Raw genomic sequence first — 22,831 nt, 5'->3', positions numbered from 1 at the left:
TGATCAGTGCTGCTGCTGCCAGAGGGGCAGTCACTTGATTTGAGCGGGAGGTGAAAAACCAATGCCCAGTGGAACTGTCCATAAATGTGATCTAGGTGGTAAATGAACACGGAAGGCCAGCAGGGACTGCTGTCTGAGGTTCAGTCTTGGTTGGGAACAACAACAAAAAAGACTGGTAGACCATCCAGAAATGTAGCAAGGGAAACCTGAAAGTGAGAGAGCCAGGGAAGGGCTTGATAAACTCTCCACACAATCCTGGCTGACTGAAAGGCTGTTTGCAAAAGCAGGGAAGATTGATGTGATTGATGCACATAACCCTCCTGATAGAGAGGCTACAACCAAGTAAAAGAGGAAAACATCAGAGGGGTCAGTGGAAAGTAAAAGGCCAGGAAAGGCTTGAAAGCTATCTGAACTTTGAGCTCCCCACCCCACACACTCATCCAGTGGCAGAGGCAGGAAGCCTTACTGGCTCAAAGTCTTTGAACACAACCTATTGCTAATGTCACAGTTCACTAAGCTCTGCAGATACAAGGTTGAAAACAGGAAGCCAGGATTAAAAATAAACACAAGAATAAAATAACAAATCACACAGAAACATCATCTTCACAGAAAAAGCATATTCCCTGTATTAAGGTTAGAAATGTTTCTAAACCAAAAACAGCAACAACATCTAGGCAGGAAACATGAGATACCAGAAGGGATACAATGCAGTATCTAAAATATCCAGTTTTCAAAGAAACAGGAAAGAGTGACCTATGTGGAGGAAAAAATGTAGCCAACAGAAACTTTGCTGGGTGGCCCAGATGTTGATGTACGAGGGAAAAAGAGCATTCAAGGCTGGTATTATGAATATAATTAAAGAACTAAAAGAAACTGTGTAAAAACTTAAAGTATGACCACTTAAGAAATAGAAAATCTCAATAAAGAATAAAAACTATTAAAAAGGAGTAAAAGGAAATTCTGGAATTAAAAAGTCAAATAACTGAAATTACAAAATTACTAGAGAGATCCAACAGCATATTTGAGTTGGTAACAGAAACAATGAAGTTGAAGATAAATCTATAGGAATTACCTAAACTGAAGAACAGGCGAAAGGAAAATCGAAGAAAAGCAAAGAGCCCCAGAAACTCGTGGGACACCATCGAATAAACCAATCTATGCACAGCGAGGACACATGAAGGAGACAACAGAGAGAAAGAACAGGAAAAAAATGTCCAAAGAAATAGTAACTAAAAAGTCTGAAATTTGATGAAAAACATTAATCTGCAAATCCAAGAAGCTCAACAAACCCCAAGAAAAACATAAAGTCCTAGAGAGACACATCATAGCCAGATTGTTGACTATCAGAAAAAAAAGACAAAGAGAAAATCTTAAAACCAGTAAAAGGAAAATGATTCAACATGCACAGGAAGAAACAGTATGATTAGTGCTAACTTCTCATCAGAAGTAATGGAGACCAAAAAGCAGTGGAGTGATTTACTCAAAGTGCTGAAATAAAGGTTAAAAAGTTAACAAGGAAGGGGACACCTGGGTGGCTCAGTTGGTTAAGCTTCCAATTTCTGCTCAGGCCATGATCTCATGGTTCATAAGTTCGAGCCTGCATTGGGCTCTGAGCTAACAGTATAGGGGCCTGCTTGGAATTCTTTCTCTCCCTCTCTCTCTGCCCCTACCCCATGTGCATGTATGTGTACACTCTCTATCAAAATAAATTAAAAAAAAAAAGAAGAAGAAAGAAAAGCTAGCCAGGGAGAATTCTATTCTTACAGAAGTATCCCTCAAAAATGAAATTGATAGGGGTGCCTGGGTGGCTCAGTGGGTTCAGTGTCCGACTTTAGCTTAGGTCATGACTTCACGGTTCATGAGTTCAACTCCTGCATCGGACTCTGTGCTGACAGCTGGGAGCCTGGAGCCTGCTTCGGATTCTGTGTCTCCCTCTCTCTCTGCCCCTCCCCCACTCATGTGCATGCTCGCTCTCTCTCTCTCTCTCTCTCTCTCTTAAAAATAAAATTTAAATTTAAAAAAAAGAAGAACAAAATTGATACAAAGATATTCACAGATTATAAAGTACTCAGAAAGTATCTATTGCTGGCAAATGTGCCTTACAAGAAATACTAAGTAAGTCCTCCAGGCTGAAAAGAAATGACACCAGACACTAACTCAAATCCACAGGAACAAATGAGGACCATCAACACTGGTAAATATGTAAGTGAATATAAAAGACTATGTCTGGGGCGCCTGGGTGGCGCAGTCGGTTAAGCGTCCGACTTCAGCCAGGTCATGATCTCGCGGTCCGTGAGTTCAAGCCCCGCGTCAGGCTCTGGGCTGATGGCTCAGAGCCTGGAGCCTGTTTCCGATTCTGTGTCTCCCTCTCTCTGGCCCTCCCCCGTTCATGCTCTGTCTCTCTCTGTCTCAAAAATAAATAAACGTTGAAAAAAAAAAATAAAAAAAAAAATAAAAAAAAAAAATAAAAGACTATGTCTGTATATTTTTCTCTTTTCTTCTCTTAACTTCTCTAAAGTGCCTAAGATTGTCATAAAAGGCCTATAACACCATATTGTGGGCTTTATAAAATATCTATTTTACTGAAACTATTAACTAGATTGTGATAAATTAGATGCATATTTTAAATTTTTTTTTCAACTTTTTTATTTATTTTTGGGACAGAGAGACAGAGCATGAACGAGGGAGGGGCAGAGAGAGAGGGAGACACAGAATCGGAAACAGGCTCCAGGCTCCGAGCCATCAGCCCAGAGCCCGACGTGGGGCTCGAACTCCCGGACCGCGAGATCGTGACCTGGCTGAAGTCGGACGCTTAACCGACTGCGCCACCCAGGCGCCCCAAGATGCATATTTTAATTCCTAGAGCTGCACTAAGAAAATAACTGCAAAAACTCCATATTTGTGCCAAAAGGAAGGGAGAGGAATAAAAAAAAAACCATGAGACATGTAAAAGAAAAAATAGCTAAATGGCAGACTTAATGCAATCAATAATTGTATTAAATATGAACAAACCGAACACTCCAAACAAAAGGCAAAAAAGTTCTTAGTTACACCACCAAAAGCACAATCCATTTAAAAACTGGACATCACTAAAGTGTAAAACTTATGCTTGAAAAGACACCATTGGGGTGCCTGGGTGGCTCAGTCGGTTGAGCAACCGACTTCGGCTCAGGTCACGATCTCATGGTTTGTGAGTTCCGAGCCCCATGTCGTGCTCTGTGCTGACAGCTCAGAGCCTGGAGCTTGCTTTGGATTCTATGTCTCCCTCTCTCTCTCTGCCCCTCCCCCACTCATGCTCTGTCTCTGTCTCAGAAATAAATAAACATTAAAAAAAATTTTTTTTAAAGAAAGAAAAAACACCATTAAAGAGAGTGAAAAGCCAAGCCACAGACTTGTCTTCTGAAACTTCATTTTATAGAGTGGAAAGTATGTGAAAATCGTATATCTGATATAGGACTGTGTCTAAAATATATGAACAACTCTTACAAGTGAAAAAGACAAAACAATCCAATTGAAAAATGGGCAAAAGAACTGAATAGCTATTTCATTAAAGAAGATATGTAATGGTTCTAAGCACATGAAAAGATCAACATCATCAGTACTAGGGAAATGCAAATTAAAACCACAGTGAAATACCACTACACATCCACCAGAATGTTTATAATCACAATTAGAGACAATTCCAAGTGCTGACAAGGATGCAGAGAAAGTGAAACTCTAACATCCTAACAGAAAATGTAAAAATAGAAAACGGAAATGTAACATAGAAATGCTAATAGAAATGTACAGCCACTTTGGAAAACAATTTGCAGCTTCTTAAAAAGTTAAATGTGAACAAAGCATACAATCCAGAAATTTTATAGCTACTTATCTACCCCAAAATGAAAATGTATGCCCACATCGAGACTGGTACATGATTGTTCTTAGCAGCACTATTCACAATAGCCAGAAGTAGACACCACCCATATATCCATCAACCTGTGAATGGGTAAACAAAATTGCTCTATTCACACAATGGAATATTATATGGAAATAAAAAGGAATGGATTACTGATACATGCCACAACCTGGATGAACTCAAAAACATTATGCCAGATACAAAAAGCTATATATTTTATGATACCATTTATAGAAAAAGTCCAGAAACAGCAAATCTAGAGAGACAGCATATCAGTGGTTCCCTAGGAGGAACCACTGGAAGAATAGATGCAAATGGGCAGAAAGGAACTTTTTGGAACAATGGACTATTCTAAAGTTAAGTGGAAGAAATGATCATACAACAATAAACGTTTACCAAAAATAATGCAACTTACAATAAGTAGATTTTATGGTATATAAATTATATCTCAATGAAGTTTAAAAAAAAACAGGAACTGTAAGACTGTGTATTTCTAAAATGTCAGTGTCCAAAAGACAGGAAAGGTTACTGAAATGATCTGTATTAAGGGAGATTAAATAGACATGACATGTCAATGTGCTACCTAAACCTGGATTGGATGTTCTGGAGAGTAAAAAAAGATATTACTGCGTCCACTGACAAAATTATAATATGAGAAGTAGATAGTAGATAACATTACTGTATCAAAGTTAAATTTATTGACGTTGATAACTACCATGGTTATATGACAACACTGCCCTCCTTAAAAAAATATTTTAACAAAATGCACATATGAACCTACATGCACACATATATATACATAAATATATCCACATACATCTGGAGAGGGGAGAAGGCGACGGGAGAACAAGTACATAAGATAGCACACAAGCAAATGTAAAATATTAATAGGTAATTTTATGATGCTATTTTATAATAACATATATGCCATATATATTTACACATATGTGTGTGTAGAGCATATAAGGTATTCTTTGTACTAATTTTATTTTTTAATTTTTATTTAATTTTGAGAGAGAGAGAGAGAGAGAGAGTGGCAGAGAGAGAGGGAAACAAAGAATCCTAAGCAGGCTCTGCACTATCAGCAAGCCCGATGTGGGGCTCGATCTCACAAGCTGTGAGACCATGACTTGAGCCGAAATCAAGAGTTGGATACTTAGCCAACTGAGTCACGCAGGTGCCCCTGTACTAATTTTATTTTTGCAAATTTTCTGTAATTTTGAAGGAATTTCCAAATCTCAAGTCCAAAATATATATATATTGAATTGGTCACAAGAATCCCCTACAGAAAACAATGATGAAACTGGATAAATACAAGAAATAATTACTTAAAGTCACTGGAAAACACTCAAAAGCAACCAGAAACTGGTTGGAGGAGAGAGTTTACACTAAAAAAGCAATGGAAAGGGAAGGGTAAGAATTTCGTTTGTGAGTTTCTTGCTAAAGAGCACTCCTGACACACACAACCACAGCAGTGGAGAAATAGTGATGAAACACCAAAGCCTTATGGGCTCAAGGTACCAGAGGTAAGGATTCAGAGGTGGAACAGAAGCTGCAAACATGTGTTAGGGATACAAGGACATCTATAGTCTTAAATCCTTATACTAGACAAGAAGGAAGGCTGAAACGTAATAGTGTTAAGCATCTATCTCAAAAACAGAAAAAGAATAATAAAATAAGCCCAAAGTAAGAAGAGAAAGGAAATATTAAACAGAAGTTCAGACATAAAACATACAATAGACATGATCAACAAAGACAAAAAAACAACAACAAAAGGCAAAATAAACAGGTAAAAACAGTTGTCTACGAATGAAACTCCAAAGAATATACACAGGACAAATTATTGAATTAATTAAACCACTCAACAAGGCCCCTGGGTATATGATCATTATGATGAAATGAATTTTAGTTACATATTTTAACAAATAAATTATACAAATTTAGTTTGTAAAAATATAACTCTCCAAAAAAATAAGCCTATGTATAAATTTAAAGATGTACATTTACAGAAAGTTATAAAACCTACCAAAAGGTAGCAATAAAGATGTATTAATAAATAAGTCAAGGAATACACCACACTAAGAGAAAGATTTAATATTGTACAAGAGGTCAATTTTCTCCAAATTAATATATTAATACATGTATATTAATTAATATATAAATTCAATGCAACTACAACAAAATCCTGACAGGATACTTTATGAAATCTGACAAGTTGATTGTAAAAGTTCAATGGGTAAAGCTACAAAGACACGTGAAGAATAAGATGGGAGGACTTAACCTACCAAACACTAAGACTTACTGTAAAGCTGTAGGAAATGAGGGGCACCTGGGTGGCTGAGTTGGTTGAACATTTGACTCTTGATTTTGGCTCAGGTCATGGATCTCATGTCGGACTCCAGGCTGACAGTGACAGTACAGAGCCTGCTTGTGATTCTTTCTCTCCCTCTCTCTCTCTGCCCCTCCCCTGCACACTCTCTATGTAAAGAAATAAATAAACTTAAAAAAAAGAGTACCTGTAAAAACTGACAAAATCTGAATCTGATTAAAGTCTGCAGTTTATTTAATAGTGCTGTACCAATGTCAACTTCTTGGGTTTTGAAATTGGAGAAAGCTGAGAGAAGAGTAGATGGGAACTTTCTGCATTATTTTTAGATTGAGACTTCTATTATTTCAAAATTAAACAGCTTTTTGAAAAGCATGTAGGCAGCCCACAGACTGAAAGAAGATGGACATAATACATTTAACAAAGGATTCGTTTCCAGGATTTATTTAAATACTTCTGCCCATGGACAAGAAAGAGAAAAGCAGGCAAAAGATTTGAACAGGCAATTCACAGAATTCAATGCTAATCAACCTATGAACGTTAGAAAAGATGCTCAAACTTCCGTGCTAAGCAAATTAAAACAAGTGTGAGAGGCCATTTCATACCCAAAGGATGGTCAAAAACTAAAACCTTTTGTGATGGCAACCCTGCAGACTAATGAAACAATTGTTGAGGGCCAGTTGGCATTGCCTAGGCCAGATGGACAAGTGCACGCTCTCTGACTCAGCTACTCTACTCCTGGGCACATATCTTAAAGACACAAATGCTTCTATGCCCAAGGACACCTGTATGATAATGTTTATAGCTGCATTCTTTAATAGCCAAAATTGGTAAAACCACAGATGTCCAACAAAATAAAATGGATAAATGAATTTTGTATTTTAATTATGCATAGACTACAATAAACACGATATAGTAGTGCAAATGAATGAACCAGAACAACCTATATCAGCATGGATGAATCTTATAAACTCAATGTCAGTGAAGAGAGCAAACTACAGAAGGATATACATATTATGATGACGTTAATGTAAAGTTTAAAAATATGCCAAACAACTATAGACAGTTGAGGGATTCATATTTATGAAGCAAAACAAAAAGCCATGCATAAAATTATAAATCCCTAATTTTGAAAAAACACTACTCTTTGGGCAGAGGTGTGGGAAGGTATAGGGTAGAATCTGGGAAAGGGAAATAGGAACTTCAATTGTTTAGGTAATGTTTTATTTTTTAAGCTAGGATGTTGGCTCATGGGAACTTAATCTTCATTACTGAGTAATGCATTTTTTAAACTATGGGAATTGGACATGTAGAGATAATCGATTATGTTTCGCCTAAGAGAAACTGGAAAGTATCTGAAGAGTAGCAGACTTCATATCCATGGGGCAGGTACAGTTTTTAAGATCACGATGAGAGAAAGAAGCCCACGCATGAGGAAAGACTAAACGTGATGAAGAAGACAAGCCAAGTAAGAGGAAGGGAGGCTTCCTGGTAGAGGAAAGAGACAAGGAAACCAAGAAAGTCCCTCCCTCAACTGAAAATGATATTCTGGAAGGGAACTCATGCCAGGCAGACTTACCAACGACCTAGGAGACCCGAGAAGAGCTTCTTTCCTGTACCCGAGAGATGCGTCCTCCTTCCCTGTCAAGCTGTAGATGGTCCCATCTTCCCTGTGTCATACTTACCTGGACAGAGGACCAGCGGACATCGTTTCTCCTCAATCCAGGGCTCTTCTCCTTGCTCCAGCTGAGAAATGAGTTTTGGTTTGGAAAATGGAATTTCTGTTCATAGGGGGAAAAAAACAAACAAGGAGATTTTTGGTTATGGGCTCAAGGGGCCATTCCAGAACTCAGAGCCAAAATGGGGAGGGAAACCCAAAGGGTGGTACAAAGGACCTATAATAGTGAACTCTCAGGGTGCCTGGGTGGCTCAGTTGTTTGAGCATCGAACTTCGGCTCAGGTCACGATCTCACGGTTCGCGAGTTCAAGCCCCACATTGGGCTTTGCACTGACAGCCTGGTTGGGATTCTCTGTCTCCTTCTCTCTCTGCCCCTCCCCTGCTCCCCCTCTCTCAAAAATAAACAAACATTAAAAAAAAACATTAAAAAAATAGTGAACTAGCTACAGAAGAAGAGTTGAGTAAGTAAAGGTGACTCTAATCAGAAAATCAGCATATTAATACTTGGTGAATGAAAATCTCCTAGGTTTCAAACAAGGTAAAGTAAAAAGAGAGAAGAGCCCCTAGACTTGAGAAAGAGGTCTGGAAACACAGTATTATATGCAACATGAGTAAATCCGCCTGTTTCTAATTCTAATAAATCCAGATTTACCCTGAGGGAAAATGTAAAGCCCAACCCTAGGCCAGTTGCTTCATGGTAGGCTTTCCTCATGGTGTGTAGAAAATACTCTGTGGGACAGATTTTAAGTGCTAAGGGAAGCCATCCTTACCTAGTGAGACCAGGTGGTTGTAGGTCTCCAGCATCACTTCCCTGTGCAGGGTCCTCTGGGCAGGGCTCAGCAAACTCCATTCCTCTCGGGTGAAGTCCACAGCCACATCCCTGAATGCCACGAATGCCTTTAACACAAAACACACTGCTGCTCATCCAGGAGTTCGCCTTGCTCACAACTCAGGATGAGGAATGAAAAGGCTTCCCTGTGGGAGGCAGAAATTTCTAAACCCTACTTTGTAAATGAAGGGTAACAGGATATGCCACTACGCCATTTTGACGTAAGTATTATTTTTTATTAATGTTTATTTTTGAGAGAGAGGGAGACAGAATGTGAGCAGAGGGGCAGAGAGAGAAGGAGACAGAATCCGAAGCAGGCTCCAGACTCCAAGCTGTCAGCACAGAGCCGGATGCATGGCTCAAACCCACTGTGAGATCGTGACTTGAGCCGAAGTCAGGTGCTCAACCGACTGAGCCACCCAGGAGCCCCTGAAATAAGTATTATTTTGAGCTGAAGGAAACTGAGCAGAAGCAGATACAAGAAAAGTTCTCTGCACTCCTCCTATCTGCCTAAAAGAAGAACATAAATGTGTGAGGGTATTCCCCTCCCTCCCCTCAACCAGGAAGAATAGAAGTTAGTCACTGGAAACAATTTATCAGCCAGGAGATGGCACCAGAGGAATTTATACAACAAACCTTACTAACTAGCCCCTACCTTCCATCAGTTCTCCCATGTATTTACCTCCCCACAACTTGCCACCTTGGAAACTCAAAATCCTTTTCCTTTGTCTTGTCACATCTCTAAAAAGTTACTGTTCTTTTGTTAAGATGCTATATGAGCCCAAGTTCTAACCACCCCTTTGAGTTACTCAACACTGAAATTCCCATGTGTAGGTATGAGGTACATATTAGTAAACTTCTGTTTTTCTCTTGTTAATCTGTCTTTTTGTCAGTGTAATTTACAAGGCCCTGGCCAATGAACTCAAAACAGGTAGAGGAAAACTGATTTTTTTTTTCTTCCCCTATATGACCTTAGTGCCAAGGGTTAAAAGACCATTATTCTGGGGACACCTGGGTGGCTCAGCTAAGCTTCTGACTCTAGATTTTGGCTCAGGTCATGATCTCACGGTTTGTGAATTCGAGCTCCACATCGGGCTCTGCACTAACAGTGTGGAGCCTGCTTGGGATTCTCTCTCTCTCCCTCTTTCTCTGTTCCTCGCCTGCTTGTGCTCTCTCTCTCTCTGAAAATAAATAAATAAAAGACCATTATTCTCCTATCTTTATCCAGCTGGCACCATTTGTGCACCTATTACTGCCAACATCTTAGACTAGCTGCTGTGGGGAATAAAAGCAAAACACAAGTCCCTTCACACTGGGGGCTTTAAATCTAGGTAGAAAGAAGAGAAAGCCATCACAGGCACAAACTTAAACAATAAAAATAATCACCTTACTGAGTTTGAAGGATATTAGAGACTACTTGATCTAAGCATTTATGTTCTACCTGCTTGAAGCAGCTGAGTGTCTTGAGGGGATGAATACCAACCAACAGGGGTATTGGTTGGGTATTTGTAGCAGGACCCATCCCTCCCTCTCCCTCACACTGCCACTGCCCTGATGTGGCCTGAAGAGTGCAAGTGGGTGGTTGGGAAGACTGTGGACTCAGATCACACTGTCCCCAACTAGATTTGGAACTCACCTGTCCCCAACTAGAGTACTCTTCAGCCAATTAGTTAACCTATCAGCACTTCCGTTTCCTCTGTGAACCAAGAAAAACAGCATTTATCTTACTGGATTATGCTGAGGATCAGAGAAGTTGGTAAATGTAAAGATTCAAGACAAATGTCTGCTGCACACAGTGAGTGCTCAGAGAGGAATTCCCTGGCCATTCTATGAAAATTCTTCCTTCTCATTCAGGTTCTTATTCCCCTCTCCTGCTTTAATGTATCCCCTTCACTCTAGACAACGCACATGTTACTCATATTTATTTTCTGACTCTGTGCTAGACTCTAAGTTCCATATGCATTGTTCACAGGGCTATTGCCCTGGTGCCCAGAACAGAGCCTGCAAACACTAAGCAGTCAAATATTTTTAGATGACTGAATGTGCATTTATTATTATTATTCCCTGAACAAAGTTTCAAATGGCCTTCTACTACCTAGAACGCTGTACTTTGGAAAGTGGGAATATATAATGGCCCTTGGCATGAAAGTACTGGTGAGGTGTCTTGGCTTGGAGGTGTGCAGAAACCAAGCTCCAAGGAGCCTAGGTATCCAGTTCTGAGATTCTTCCTACCCCATCAGTTTTTCTGTCTTTTAAAAAATGGCAAGGGATGCCTGAGTGGCTCAGTGAGTTAAGCATCCAACTTTGGCTCGGGGCATGAGTCTCCCATCAGGCTCTCTGTTGTCAGCTCAAGCTGGCTTTGGATCCTTTGTCTCCCTCTCTCTCTGCCCCACCCCCATCAGCGTTCGTGCTCTCTCTCTAAAATAAATATTTATTTATTATTATTATTTAAAATTTTTTTAAATGTTTATTCATTTTTGAGAGAGAGAAACCAAGCACAAGCAGAAGAGGGGCATAGAGAAAGGGAGACATAGAATCTGAAGCAGGCTCCAGGCTCAGAGCTGTCAGCACAGAGCCCGACGTGGGGCTTGAGCCCATAGACCACAAGATCCTGACCCGAGCTGAAGTCAGATGCTTTATCGACTGAGCCACCCAGGCACCCCTAAAATAAATATTTAAAAGAGGGCAAAACCTGCAGTCCACAGATAGGGTTAGTTTGAGCCATACAAAGCATTAAAAGTTTTATTTATATTACTCATATAATGGATGATTTCACATGAAAATATCAACTTATGAGTCCTGTTCAAAAAAAATTCATAAATCTGACTACTCTGGGCTTTGCACTGCTGCAGGGCCACAGTTGGCTGAACGTGACTCACACTGGGGGTCCATTACCCTAGGCATGTTATTGGCAGGTTGCTGCAACTCCTACCTTATCTGTTTCATTTAGCTACCTGCCTGTTCCCTTTGGTGATTTGACTTTGCATCCTTTCTCAGAATATCATCACTCCTTGAGGGATGATACTGTGTCTCTCCCCTCTCAGGGGACCCTTCCCCAAATTTCCTGTCCCCTATCAGTGCAACTGTTCTATACTGGTTGTAGAATGGCTTTAAGACAGGACCCCACTTTGTCCCCCGCCTACAGTAATCCCAGAACCAGCCCTCCACCAAACTAATGATTATAAATAAAACACAGACAGGATGAATGAGAGCTATGGTTCTTACCCCTCATCCCTAGCTCTTCCTTCCTTCATTCCCTCCCTCCCTTCTTCCTTTCTTCCCTCCTTCCTCCCTTTCTCCCTCTCTCTCCTTCCCTTCCTTCCTTCCTTCCTTCCTTCCTTCCTTCCTTCCTTCCTTCCTTCCTTCCTTCCTTCCAAGTGTGAGTAAGGGGAGAGTGGCAGAGGGAAAGAGAGAGAGAATCTTAAGCAGGCTCCATGCTCAGCATGGAGCCCAATGTGGGACTTGATCCCAAGACCCTGGGACCATGAACTGAGCCCAAATCAAGAGTCAGACACTCAACCGATTGACTCACCCAGTTCCATAGGGGTACCTAAGTAAGGGCACCTGGGTAGCTCAGTCAGTTAAGTGTCTGACTCTTGGTTTTGGCTCAGGTCTCATGATCTCAAGGTTCATGAGTTTGAATCTCACTGTCAGGCTCTGTGCTGGTGTTATGGAGCCTGCTTAGGATCATCTCTCTCAGCTCCTCCCCTGCTCTCTCTTTCAAATGGATAAATAAACTTAAAAATGAATGAATGAATGAATGAATGAATGAATGAATAAAGGATCTTAAGTACAGCCATGGCTTAAAATCACTGGGGCAGAGGAATCTCAGGATAGAGAGATGAGACCAGGTTTTATGAGAGGAAGGTATGATCTTGGTCTTAAAGGGCACACAGTATTTTGAAGGGTCAAAGAGAAAGAACAGAGGTGGGCACTCCAGAAAAGACATATAGGATGGGAGGAAATAAAGAATGAAAAGTGACTAGCTACGGGGCTCCTGCGTGGCTCAGTCAGTTAAGCATCTGACCTCGGATGAGGTCATGATCTCGCAGTTCACGAGTTCGAGCCCCACATTGGGCTCTGTGCTGACAGCTCAGAGCCTGGAGCCTGCTTCGGATCCTATGTTTCTGTCTCTCTCTCTGCCCCTCACCTGCTCACGCTCTGTCTCTGTCTCTCTCTCAAAAATAAATTTAAAACAAAAATTAAAGAAAAAAAAAAGAAAAGTGGCTAGCTGGAAAAGACAGTAGGTAGTTTGTAACAGACTACAGAGGGTTTGAAAAGCCAAAGGAATATAAAATCCTATCCTGTACTGTGCATTTAAGGTAGTATTTGAGTAATACCCTTGAACTGATGGTAGAGGAGTGTACATGTGGATAGACAGGTGGTAACATACATTTAGCAAAATACTATTGAATCTAGAGGTGCCTAGGTGGCTCAGTCGGTTAAGCATCCAACTTCGGCTCAGGTCACGATCTCATGGTTCATGAGTTCGAGCCCCATGTCAGGCTCTGTGCTGAAAGCTCAGAACCTGGATCCTGCTTGGGATTCTGTGTCTCCCTCTCTCTCTGCCCTTCCCCCATTCATGCTCTGTCTTTCTGTGTCTCTCAAAAATGAAACGTTAAAAAAAAATACTATTGAATGTAGGTGGTGGGTGTGTGAGTCAATGTTAAAGTCTTTGTATTTTTTCTGTAGATTTGAAACTTTTCATAATTAAATATTGGAAAGAAAAAGACTACTCACTCCTTCAAATACCTGCCTAGTCCTTCTGGTGATTCGATTTTACAACCCCTTCTTAGAATGAACACACACACACACACACACACACACACACGCACATACACACACAAATACTTTGAAATCTCTGATAAAGTAGCTACACTGGAGACCAACTCACATTTTTTTCAACAAGTTTAACACAACTGGTATTCCTGCAACCCTGGAAAAATTCATGGTTTCTCTGTCGGAGAACCATACACATAGGGAGTGTGCTAACTCTAAATGGATGACCCTCCATGACCTATTCCAAACCTCTCTCACTGGCTAGCAACTCAGCTGGCAGCGTGGGGCACTAAAGCCAAATCAAGGGGAGGCCAGACCGGTGTAAAAGCAATCTGTCCCTTTGTCAGCTGGAAAATGGATCTGAGGCTGATGCTACCTGACAAGACACAAGTAGCCTGCTGCTGGATCCTAGCAGAAGACTTCATTTTTCAGATAGAGTGACGGGGAGTCCATCCTTTTCGTGATGCTCACAAAGGTGGGCACAGATGACCCAACTGAGGCAGTAGAGATAAGTGCACTGGCTTTAAGTGTGGTCCCTGAACCCACAGCACCAGCACCCCTGAGGAACTTGTTAGAAATACAAATTCCTAGGCCCCATCAGAACCACTGAATCAAAAATTCTAGGGTGTGGGGCCCAGCAATCTGCTTTCACAAGCCTTTTCAGTGACTCTGATTCACAGAAAAGTTTGAGAAATAGTAGCTACAAGCACACTTTGGAGACAACCATGTTTAAATGACAGCCCTCCTTCTCCCATGACTTTGTACCAGTAACATGACATTTCTGTGTCTCAATTTTCTAAAAATGGGTATTTAAATAATATTACTTTTAGGGTTGTCATGAAGTTTAAAGTTGCTATTAATAAACATCCTATGACTGTGAGGGGAACCAGCCTGGATGAGGCTGACACTGTGAGCAGAGTTGACGAGAGGAATGAAAGACTCCTAGTCCTTGATAAGCTTATGAAGCGAGAGAACCAACCCCTCCAAGTGTACCCTGGCTCTGAACTTTCTTTTTATTTTTTATTTTGAGAGAGAGAGAGAGAGAGAGAGTGTGTGTGCAAGTGCATGAGCGGGGGAGGAGCAGAGAGAGACAGGGTGAGAGAGACAATCTTAAGCAGGCTCCATGCTCAGTGCAGAGCCCGATGGGGCTGGATTGCACGACCCTGGGATCATGACCTGAGCCAAAATCAAGTGTCAGAGGTTCAAACAATTGAGCCACCCAGGCGCCCCGGACTTTCTTTTTTTTTTTCTAATGTTTATTTATTTTTGAGGGAGAGAAAGAGAGAGACAGACAGAGCACGAGTGGGAGAGGGCAGAGAGAGAGAGGGAGGGAGACACAGAATCTGAAGCAGGCTCCAGGCTCTGAGCTGTCAGCACAGAGCCTGACACAGGGCTTGAACTCACTCACAGACTGTGAGATCATGACCTGAGCCAAATTCGGATACTTAACTGACTGAGCCACCCAGGTGCCCCTACCCCTGGGTTTTATTTTAGGTGGGCTCAGTTATTGTTTAGAATAGTTAAGTAGGGTTTCCTGTTGCCTAGAGCCAAAAAGGTATAACATCCTATCTTGTATGGATGGCCCCCTACTCACTCATGCCTCTCTTTTTCTACCCTTTATGCATTTTCAGCCTGAACTAGTTCTAGGCTTGGCCATGTGACATGCTTTAGCCAATGAGACATTAGCAAACACGATGTAAGTAGAGGTTTGAAAAGCATTTGGGTTCAGGGTTAGCTTTGTTTTTCTCTCTGCAGTAAACCTTGAGGCTACCATGTAAATAAACTGAGCTTGCCTGCTAATGAGACCACAGAGAGAACCAAGAACTCAGGTACCTCAGCTTGTCAACCACCAGACATGGAAGGCCATTCAGCTCTAGCTGAGCAGCCGGCTGACCACAGCCACATGAGTAAGGCCAGGTAAATCAACAGAAGAGCCACTCATCTGTGCCAAGCCTAATGGCTGACCCACAGAATTGTGAGCTAACAAGTGATTTTTGTTTTAAGCCCCATAGAAATGAAGAAATGAAGAACCAATAGATAGAAATGAACTATCATAACAAATACCGAAAACACATGGTATTAGCTTTGGGAACAGGAACAACAGAGGCTATTAGTAGGGCCACCTGGGTGGCTCAGTTGGTTAAGCATCCGACTTCAGCTCAGGTCATGATCTCATAGTTCCTGAGTTTGAGAGCCCCATGTCAGGATCTGTGCTGACAGCTCGGAGCCTGGAGCCCACTTCGGAATCTGTGACTCCCTCTCTCTCTGCCCCTCCCCCGCTCATGCTCTGTCTCTCTCTTTCAAAAAATAAATAAACATTAAAAAAATTGTTTTTAAAGCTTCTGCACAGCAAAGGAAACAATCAGCAAAACTAAAAGGCAACTGACAGAATGGGAGAAGATATTTGCAAATGACATATCAGATAAAGGGTTAGTATCCAAAATCTATAAAGAACTTATCAAACTCAACACCCAAAAAACAAATAATCCAGTGAAGAAATGGGCAAAAGACATGAATAGACACTTCTCCAAAGAAGACATCCAGATGGCCAACCGACACATGAAAAAATGCTCAACATCACTCATCATCTGGGAAATACAAATCAAAACCACAGATACCACCTCACACCTGTCAGAATGGCTAACATTAACAACTCAGGCAACAACAGATGTTGGCGAGGATGCGAAGAAAGAGGATCTCTTTTGCACTGATGGTGGGAATGCAAACTGGTGCAGCCACTCTGAAAAACAGTATGGAGGCTCCTCAAAAAACTAAAAATAGAACTACCCTACGACCCAGCAGTTGCACTACTAGGCATTTATCCAAGGGATACAGGTATGCTGTTTCGAAGGGGCACATGTGCCCCAATGTTTATAGCAGCACTGTCAACAGTAGCCAAAGTATGGAGAGAGCCCAAATGTCCATCAATGGATGAATGTATAAAGAAGATGTGGTATATATACACACAATGGAGTATTACTTGGCAATCAAAAGGAATGAAATCTTGCCATTTGCAACTATGTGGATGGAACTAGAGGGTATTATGCTAAGTGAAATTAGTCAGAGAAAGACAAATATCATATGACTTCACTCATATGAGGACTTTAAGACACAGAACAGATGAACATAAGGGAAGGGAAGCAAAAATAATATAAAAACAGGGAGGGGGACAAAACATAAGACTCTTAAATATGGAGAACAAACAGGGTTACTGGAGGGGTTGTGGGAGGAGGGATGGGCTAAATGGGTAAGGGGCATTAAGGAATCTACTCCTGAAATCATTGTTGCAGTATATACTAACTAATTTGGATGTAAATTAAAAAAAATAAAATTAAAAAAAAATTTTTAATATAAAAAAAAAACCAGGCTATTAGCAAAAGTTGGAAAAGTAGTAAACAAACTGTTAGTGCAGACTAGAAATGTAGCGAGGAAACCACTATGGCGGCTTGAGAAAGGGAATGCATTCTACATGCTGGCAAAGATGTCACCTGTGCTAGTTTGGAAAATAGAAAAAAACACTTCATGATTTTCAGATTTTCAGATCTGGCTAAAGAGATCTCTGGGAACCCCGTTATAGGCTTCCGTTGGATGCTCCTAGCTACATACGATAACCTATAGAAAGAGAAGAGCTAAAGAAGCAACTAAGCAGTTTATAAGTATAACATAGAGAAAATACAGACCCGTGGGGAAAAAACAAGCCGAGCACCCTAATCAACTAGCCTGGTAACGGTCATGCATGGATGGTCTCCAGTCCCAAACTGCCCCCCGTCTGCAGCAACATGAGCAAGCCCAGGTGAAACCTGCAAAACACCCATCTGTGCCCAGTTCAAAATGCTGACCTAGAAAATTGTGTGCGAATAAATTATTTTGTTTTAAGTCCATAAGTTTTGGGGTGGTCTGTTACGCAGCAAAGGCTCACTGATAAACTGATAAAGGAATGTCATGTTAGATGAAAAATACTTTACAACTAATATCATCCTTGACTTGCTGTGATGCTAATGCTGTCAGAAACTCCTTAGATTTGGCAAGGAATAGATTCAGTCCTCCTGTTTTTCTCTCACTCTGGAGCATGAAGTCATTACTTGGAAAAGAGGACAGATTCATCTGAATGACCTGAACAGTTATTTTTTTCCCTTTCTTCAGCCAAGTGCCTAAAAAATGAATTAATCTAAGTTAAAAGTATATATGATGGCTCCACTGTGTTGGCAATAAACATGCTTACAGAACTAATAATCAGAACATGTCAGAAAAGGACCACACATTTGAAATGAAGAGTGTCCTGAATATCTAAGACACTGTCATGAGCCACTGAAGGAGGGTTTCTGAACAGAAAACTGATGTTACTGTAATGTTTGGGGAAAATGAGAATCATAGAAACACACAGTGGGTAGCAAAGGACTATATCAACACGCGGAAACAAATTGGGACACGATTGTGAACATTCACATGAGAAAAAAGATCTGCACTGGCAGGTCTACCCTGGGGATGTAAAACTACACAGTATAACAATAAAAACAAAAACAAGAAAACTGCACAACATGAAGCAGACCTCGTGATGGAAGAAGGGGGCCTCAAAAATGGAAGAAATAATCCACAGTATCAAATGTTTTAGAACAGGCAAAGTTCCAATGCTCCAACTGGTGTGAGTCCCCACTGCTTCAAAACAGTCATTTCCATTTACCTTATCATATTCTTGTTATGAGAGTAAATACAAATCTATAAAAAGAATTGCATGCACAAGATTGATCATAGAAGCAAAATTTACGATAATTAAAATAACTGCGAACAAGTTAAATGTTCCCCCAAAGTGGACGGAACCCTCTTATACTGTTGGTGGGAAAGCAAGCTGGTGCAGCCATTGTGGAAGACAATATGGAGGTTCCTCAAAAAGTTAAAATAGGAACTACCATGCCATCCAGTAATCACACTACTGGGTATTTACCCAAAACAAAACAAAACAAAATAAAACAAAACAAAACAAAAACATGAACTCAAAGGAATACAAACACTCCTATGTTTATAGCAGCATTATTTACAAAAGCCAAATAATGGAAGCAGCCCAAGTATCCATCATAGATGAATGGATAAAGAAAATGTGGTATAAATATATAATGGAATATTATTCAGCCATAAAAAGAATGAAATCGCACCATTTGCAACAACATGGATGGAACTAGAGCGTATAATGCTAAGCAAAATAAGTCAGAGAAAGACAAATACCGTATGATTCACTCGTGGAATTTAAGAAACAAAACAAACAAGCAAAGGAGAGAGAGAGAGAGAGAAACCGAGAAACACAATCTTAACTACTGAGAACAGGCTGATAATTACCAGAGGGGAGGTGGGTGGCAGGATGGGTAAACTAGGTGATGGAGATTAAGGACTGCACTGGTGATGAGCACTGGGTGATGTATGGAATTGTTAAACCTCTATATTGTACACCTGAAACTAAGGTAACACTGTATGTTAACTATACTGCAATTAAAAAAAATAATAAAAACGTTCCCCCAACTTGGTTAATAGTGGATGGGTTCATCCACTCATTGCACTATTATATAAATCACATCCAGTGGGATAAGTGTTGGTAACCCTAACCCTCCACCTATGAAAAATTCGTCTGGATAGATACACTGTACTAGCTTTAATATAGTGATTTTATCATTAAGGTCTATCAAAATGTGTATGTGCGAGCGTGCGTGCGTGCGTGTGTGTGTGTGTGTAAAATTAAACAAAAACCCCAATGGTAACAGAATCCCAAAACAAAATGGAAGACTCATTAGTGTGCAGGCTGTGCCCCTCCACATTACTGAATGTTGTCCACCAAGTACTCTGCACACAGCAGACATTCAGCAAATTTGTTCAATGAAATCAACGAAAAAATGCTGAAGCTTAGCAATACCCTGTGCCTGCCAGCCCATCTCATTTGTTACAAATTCTCATTTGTTCTCTCAGGCAAAGGTCCCTGGCAGTGACACCCAATATTCTACTGCATATTTGTTTAAATTGGTTTGCATAATTCAGATGTCATGCATATTGGAGTACCTGCATGGTCTACCCAAACCCCCTGAAACATGTAGTTAATTATGCGCCCCAAATAACATAACAATACAAACAACAGAAACTCCTTTGTTACTTAGCTCCTTCAAATAAATTTATTTAAATTTGTGGTTCCTCTATGCACCAAACATTTATGTGTCAGGTACTCCTCTAGGCACAGAAGTTTCATCTTAAACAACTTATCCATTCAAATGCTTGTACCCTTTGATCAATTTTTCCTAATACTTTTTTTTTTTTTAAGTATTAGGGGCAGGAAAAATCAGCCCACACAAATATCTAGCTTTTCCCAGAAATCATAACGCTTTCCTATTAACATTACGAGTGGTAAAGAAAATACACACAAAAGACTCAATGTTACGTTAGGTAATGTCCTCAATTAGATTTATTATGCATTCTTGGTACTAACACTTTCAAATGTATGAAATATTTTACAAATGAGAAACACAGAACTCTCATAGTTGTTCTGATAACATCCAGGAAATTGTAAATCACTACCACAGAAGCTCAGAATTAAATCAACGTCTCATTTTCTGTTTAAATTTTCCTGATTTGTTTTTACATGGATAGTCAAAGCAGATCTGAAATAACCAAGTAATGCATGTCAAAAATCATAGTAAACCAGCCTGGCAACTGTGTTGGTGCTCGATAAATGTTAATCACATTCAATTAAGGGAAGGTCATCATAGCTACCATTGACAGGGGTTAGAAAGTTTCCCCTTAAATCCCTATACATCCATGCCTTTGATTTCTGTATGTCAAATTCCTTCTCAACATCCTTCAAAACCTAGCTTACTCAAAGACAAAATCTACACGCCTCAGTCTGGCACTCAACCTAGCCACCCAGACTCAGAGGTGAAAAATGAAAATCCTTCAGGGGCAAGATAGGTAATAAATGAGAGAGGCAGGCAAAATGATAGCTGGTCAATAGTTTCAACCTCAGTTTGGAAGATATTGTGAAAAGTGCAGCAAATAAACTCGGCAGGACCTGTCCAAATGAAGACACTGTTCAGTGTGAATTACCTGACACCAGAGTTAAGTGCAGTTTATTTTCAGAGAAGCAGGCAATCCAGAATTTTTGGTGAAATCTCCAAATGCTGAAAAGGCTCTCAATGTAAAATTCAAGTCAGACCATCAAACTCCTCTCTGTTCCATGCGTCTGTATCTTCACCAGCACATAAAAATCAACCTGAAAGCATTCCATTAACCACTACGACCTTGCCACACTGTGGCGAGGGCAGTGTGCCCTGCCTCAGACTAACCATGCTTCCTGCTCTCCTCCCTGCTCTGCCAGCTCTCCAACTTGCCAAACCCTCAGGGGCAGTTCTGACAGCCTTTCTTCTGGAAGCCCTCCCTAACCACCTCAGGTCACAAGCATCTCTGCTGTCCCTACCCTTCATCCTTATCATTGGACAATTAAGCTTGGATGTTCCTGTATTTTTATTTAAACTGTTCTACCTGTGCTGTTCAAACTGATCATTTCGAGGATGGCTGAGGTATGGAAGAAACAGAAAGGAATGGTGAAGGGGGGATTCTATGTAAGATGAGCCACCACGCCTCCACGAACAGGAGCGAACTTGGCCCAATACCAACAAGACAGTCTGCAGTGCAAGAAAAAGGAACAGAGCCATTCTGTTGGCAGCCAGCATGGAATTTGATGAAAATTCTCACCTCTTTTTTGGCTTTCAGGAGCCCCGTGGCCATTTTCCTGGTCTCCTGAATGCTCTCTCTGGAGAAGGGCAAAGTCTCAGAAGACAGATCTGGGGATGTGAAGAGAAATGCCCCTATGGAGAAACCCCTCCCCAAGAGTCGGGGCGGGGGGGGAATCGGCTCCGGAGCCCCACAACTGCGGGTTGAGAGTGTCCAGAAATCACCAGCACAACCCAATTCCCATCCAGAGCCCTGGGAAAAGGGTCCAGGGTGACCGAGCACTCTCACGTTCAGCCCCAAGCTCTGGCCAGGGAGTGGAGCCCATGGCCCCCTGCAGAGGCGTGGGGGGTCCGTCTCTAACCTTATGGGCTGGAATGAAAATATAAAGGCCTGGAGGTGCCTACAGAAGAACGCCCGAGTACAGAGGCAGCCTGTTCCCCCACGAGTAAAACAGGGACAAGCAGAGGGATGCGCTGACTGGACGAGGCAATGGTTATAGGGCACTCACGGAACGCGGGGTGCACGTTGCCGATCCTGAGGCTGAGACTCGGGAACGAAGTGCAGAAGTACGGGAAAATCCCGAATGAAGTGCCGACGCCACTTCCAAACAGCGAGTGGCGGATCCCACGGACCGGAAATGCTCCTGCTACGTCAACTCAAAAACAGGGGGAGCGGAAGGGACGGCGGAAGTGGCCGCACGGGCTTCTGGACTGTGTAGTCTTTGAGACAGAGAGGTGGTGGGTGAGTAGGCTTGCTAACTGCAAGGTGACTTTGACTTCTGCACCTCTCATACAACCAAGTTTAGGAGCCCACTGTTAAGATGCCCAGACCGCAAGGTGCACATATTTCTCTTCCGAAGGGCAGTGAGATCTTGCGGACCAGGAGAGAGTCGCAGAAGTGCCCGAGGATTTTAGGATATGTGATCTTGGCTTCCCGCCGGTGCTACGGAGGCGGGTGGCCAGGCTGTGCGCTGACGGTCAGCGGCGCGGACTAACTGGGGTAACTCATGCCAAGGCGCCGCCCCGTGTGCCCTTCCCGTAGCAGAAACCAGGGTCCAGATTGGCGCGAGTGGGCGCCGGTCACGGCAGAGCACTTGAGGGATGAAGCAGTGGAGTGATGCTTTGTTGGGACTCGGGGATAAGAGCGACACCGCCTTGGTCCCCGGAGGTAGGAGGGGCGCCAGTATGGACAGGGAACGCCAAGGCTATTTTTGAGGAGAGCGGGATTGGCTGGGCTAACTCCAAGCTTTGGTCTTGTGTCCCCAGGGTTTTGGTAGATAGGGAGGCCGGACTTGAGGCCAAGAGCACAAGGCCCCCTGGTGGTAGACGTAGTCCCTGGGTTTTTTGTTTTTGTTTGTTTGTTTTTGGTGTTTGTTTTTTAATTGGTAGCTAGGTGACAGGTGACACTTAGAATAAATTTACAGGGGTTGTGGTTGGGAGGTCGGGGGGGGGGGGATGAGGAGTGAAGAGGACGCATAATTTGACAGTTTTGTTCATCATGATTTTTTTGCATGAATACTGATTTTCAAAGATACTACCTTAAAATATTTATCTTGAATACTGAACTTTTATGGTGCCCCTTATATTTTGCCCCCAAAGTCCTGGCTGTAGGGAAAGG

At 41.6% G+C, this 22,831-nt stretch overlaps 2 protein-coding genes across 2 annotated transcripts in view; both read right to left on the bottom strand.

Annotated features, from left to right (window-relative positions):
* LOC101097690 (zinc finger protein 383) overlaps positions 1–22,831 on the bottom strand; it is an 84,068-nt gene that overhangs the window by 4,826 nt on the left and 56,411 nt on the right. The window lies entirely within an intron of this gene.
* On the bottom strand, positions 7,822–21,873 carry LOC109491353 (zinc finger protein 875). Its single transcript, XM_045045523.1, has 4 exons — positions 21,723–21,873; positions 21,236–21,324; positions 8,673–8,799; positions 7,822–8,005 (listed from the first exon to the last, which is right to left on the bottom strand). The coding sequence occupies exons 2-4, from the start codon at positions 21,266–21,268 to the stop codon at positions 7,869–7,871; spliced, it is 297 nt and encodes a 98-aa protein (XP_044901458.1). The 5' UTR covers positions 21,269–21,324; positions 21,723–21,873; the 3' UTR covers positions 7,822–7,868.

The sequence above is a fragment of the Felis catus genome, chromosome E2 (assembly GCF_018350175.1).
Source record: "Felis catus isolate Fca126 chromosome E2, F.catus_Fca126_mat1.0, whole genome shotgun sequence".
Lineage (NCBI taxonomy): Eukaryota > Metazoa > Chordata > Mammalia > Carnivora > Felidae > Felis > Felis catus.
This window is presented reverse-complemented; position numbering and strand designations above follow the sequence as displayed.

Excerpts from the sequence above, each read along its gene's own strand:
- LOC109491353 (XM_045045523.1), bottom strand. The coding sequence starts at position 21,268 with ATGGCCACGGGGCTCCTGAAAGCCAAAAAAGAG. Across the intron at positions 8,800-21,235 it reads TCCTGAAAGCCAAAAAAGAG|GCATTCGTGGCATTCAGGGA; the intron begins GTGAGAATTTTC and ends TTTGTGTTAAAG. Across the intron at positions 8,006-8,672 it reads CAACCACCTGGTCTCACTAG|AAATTCCATTTTCCAAACCA; the intron begins GTAAGGATGGCT and ends CCCTATGAACAG.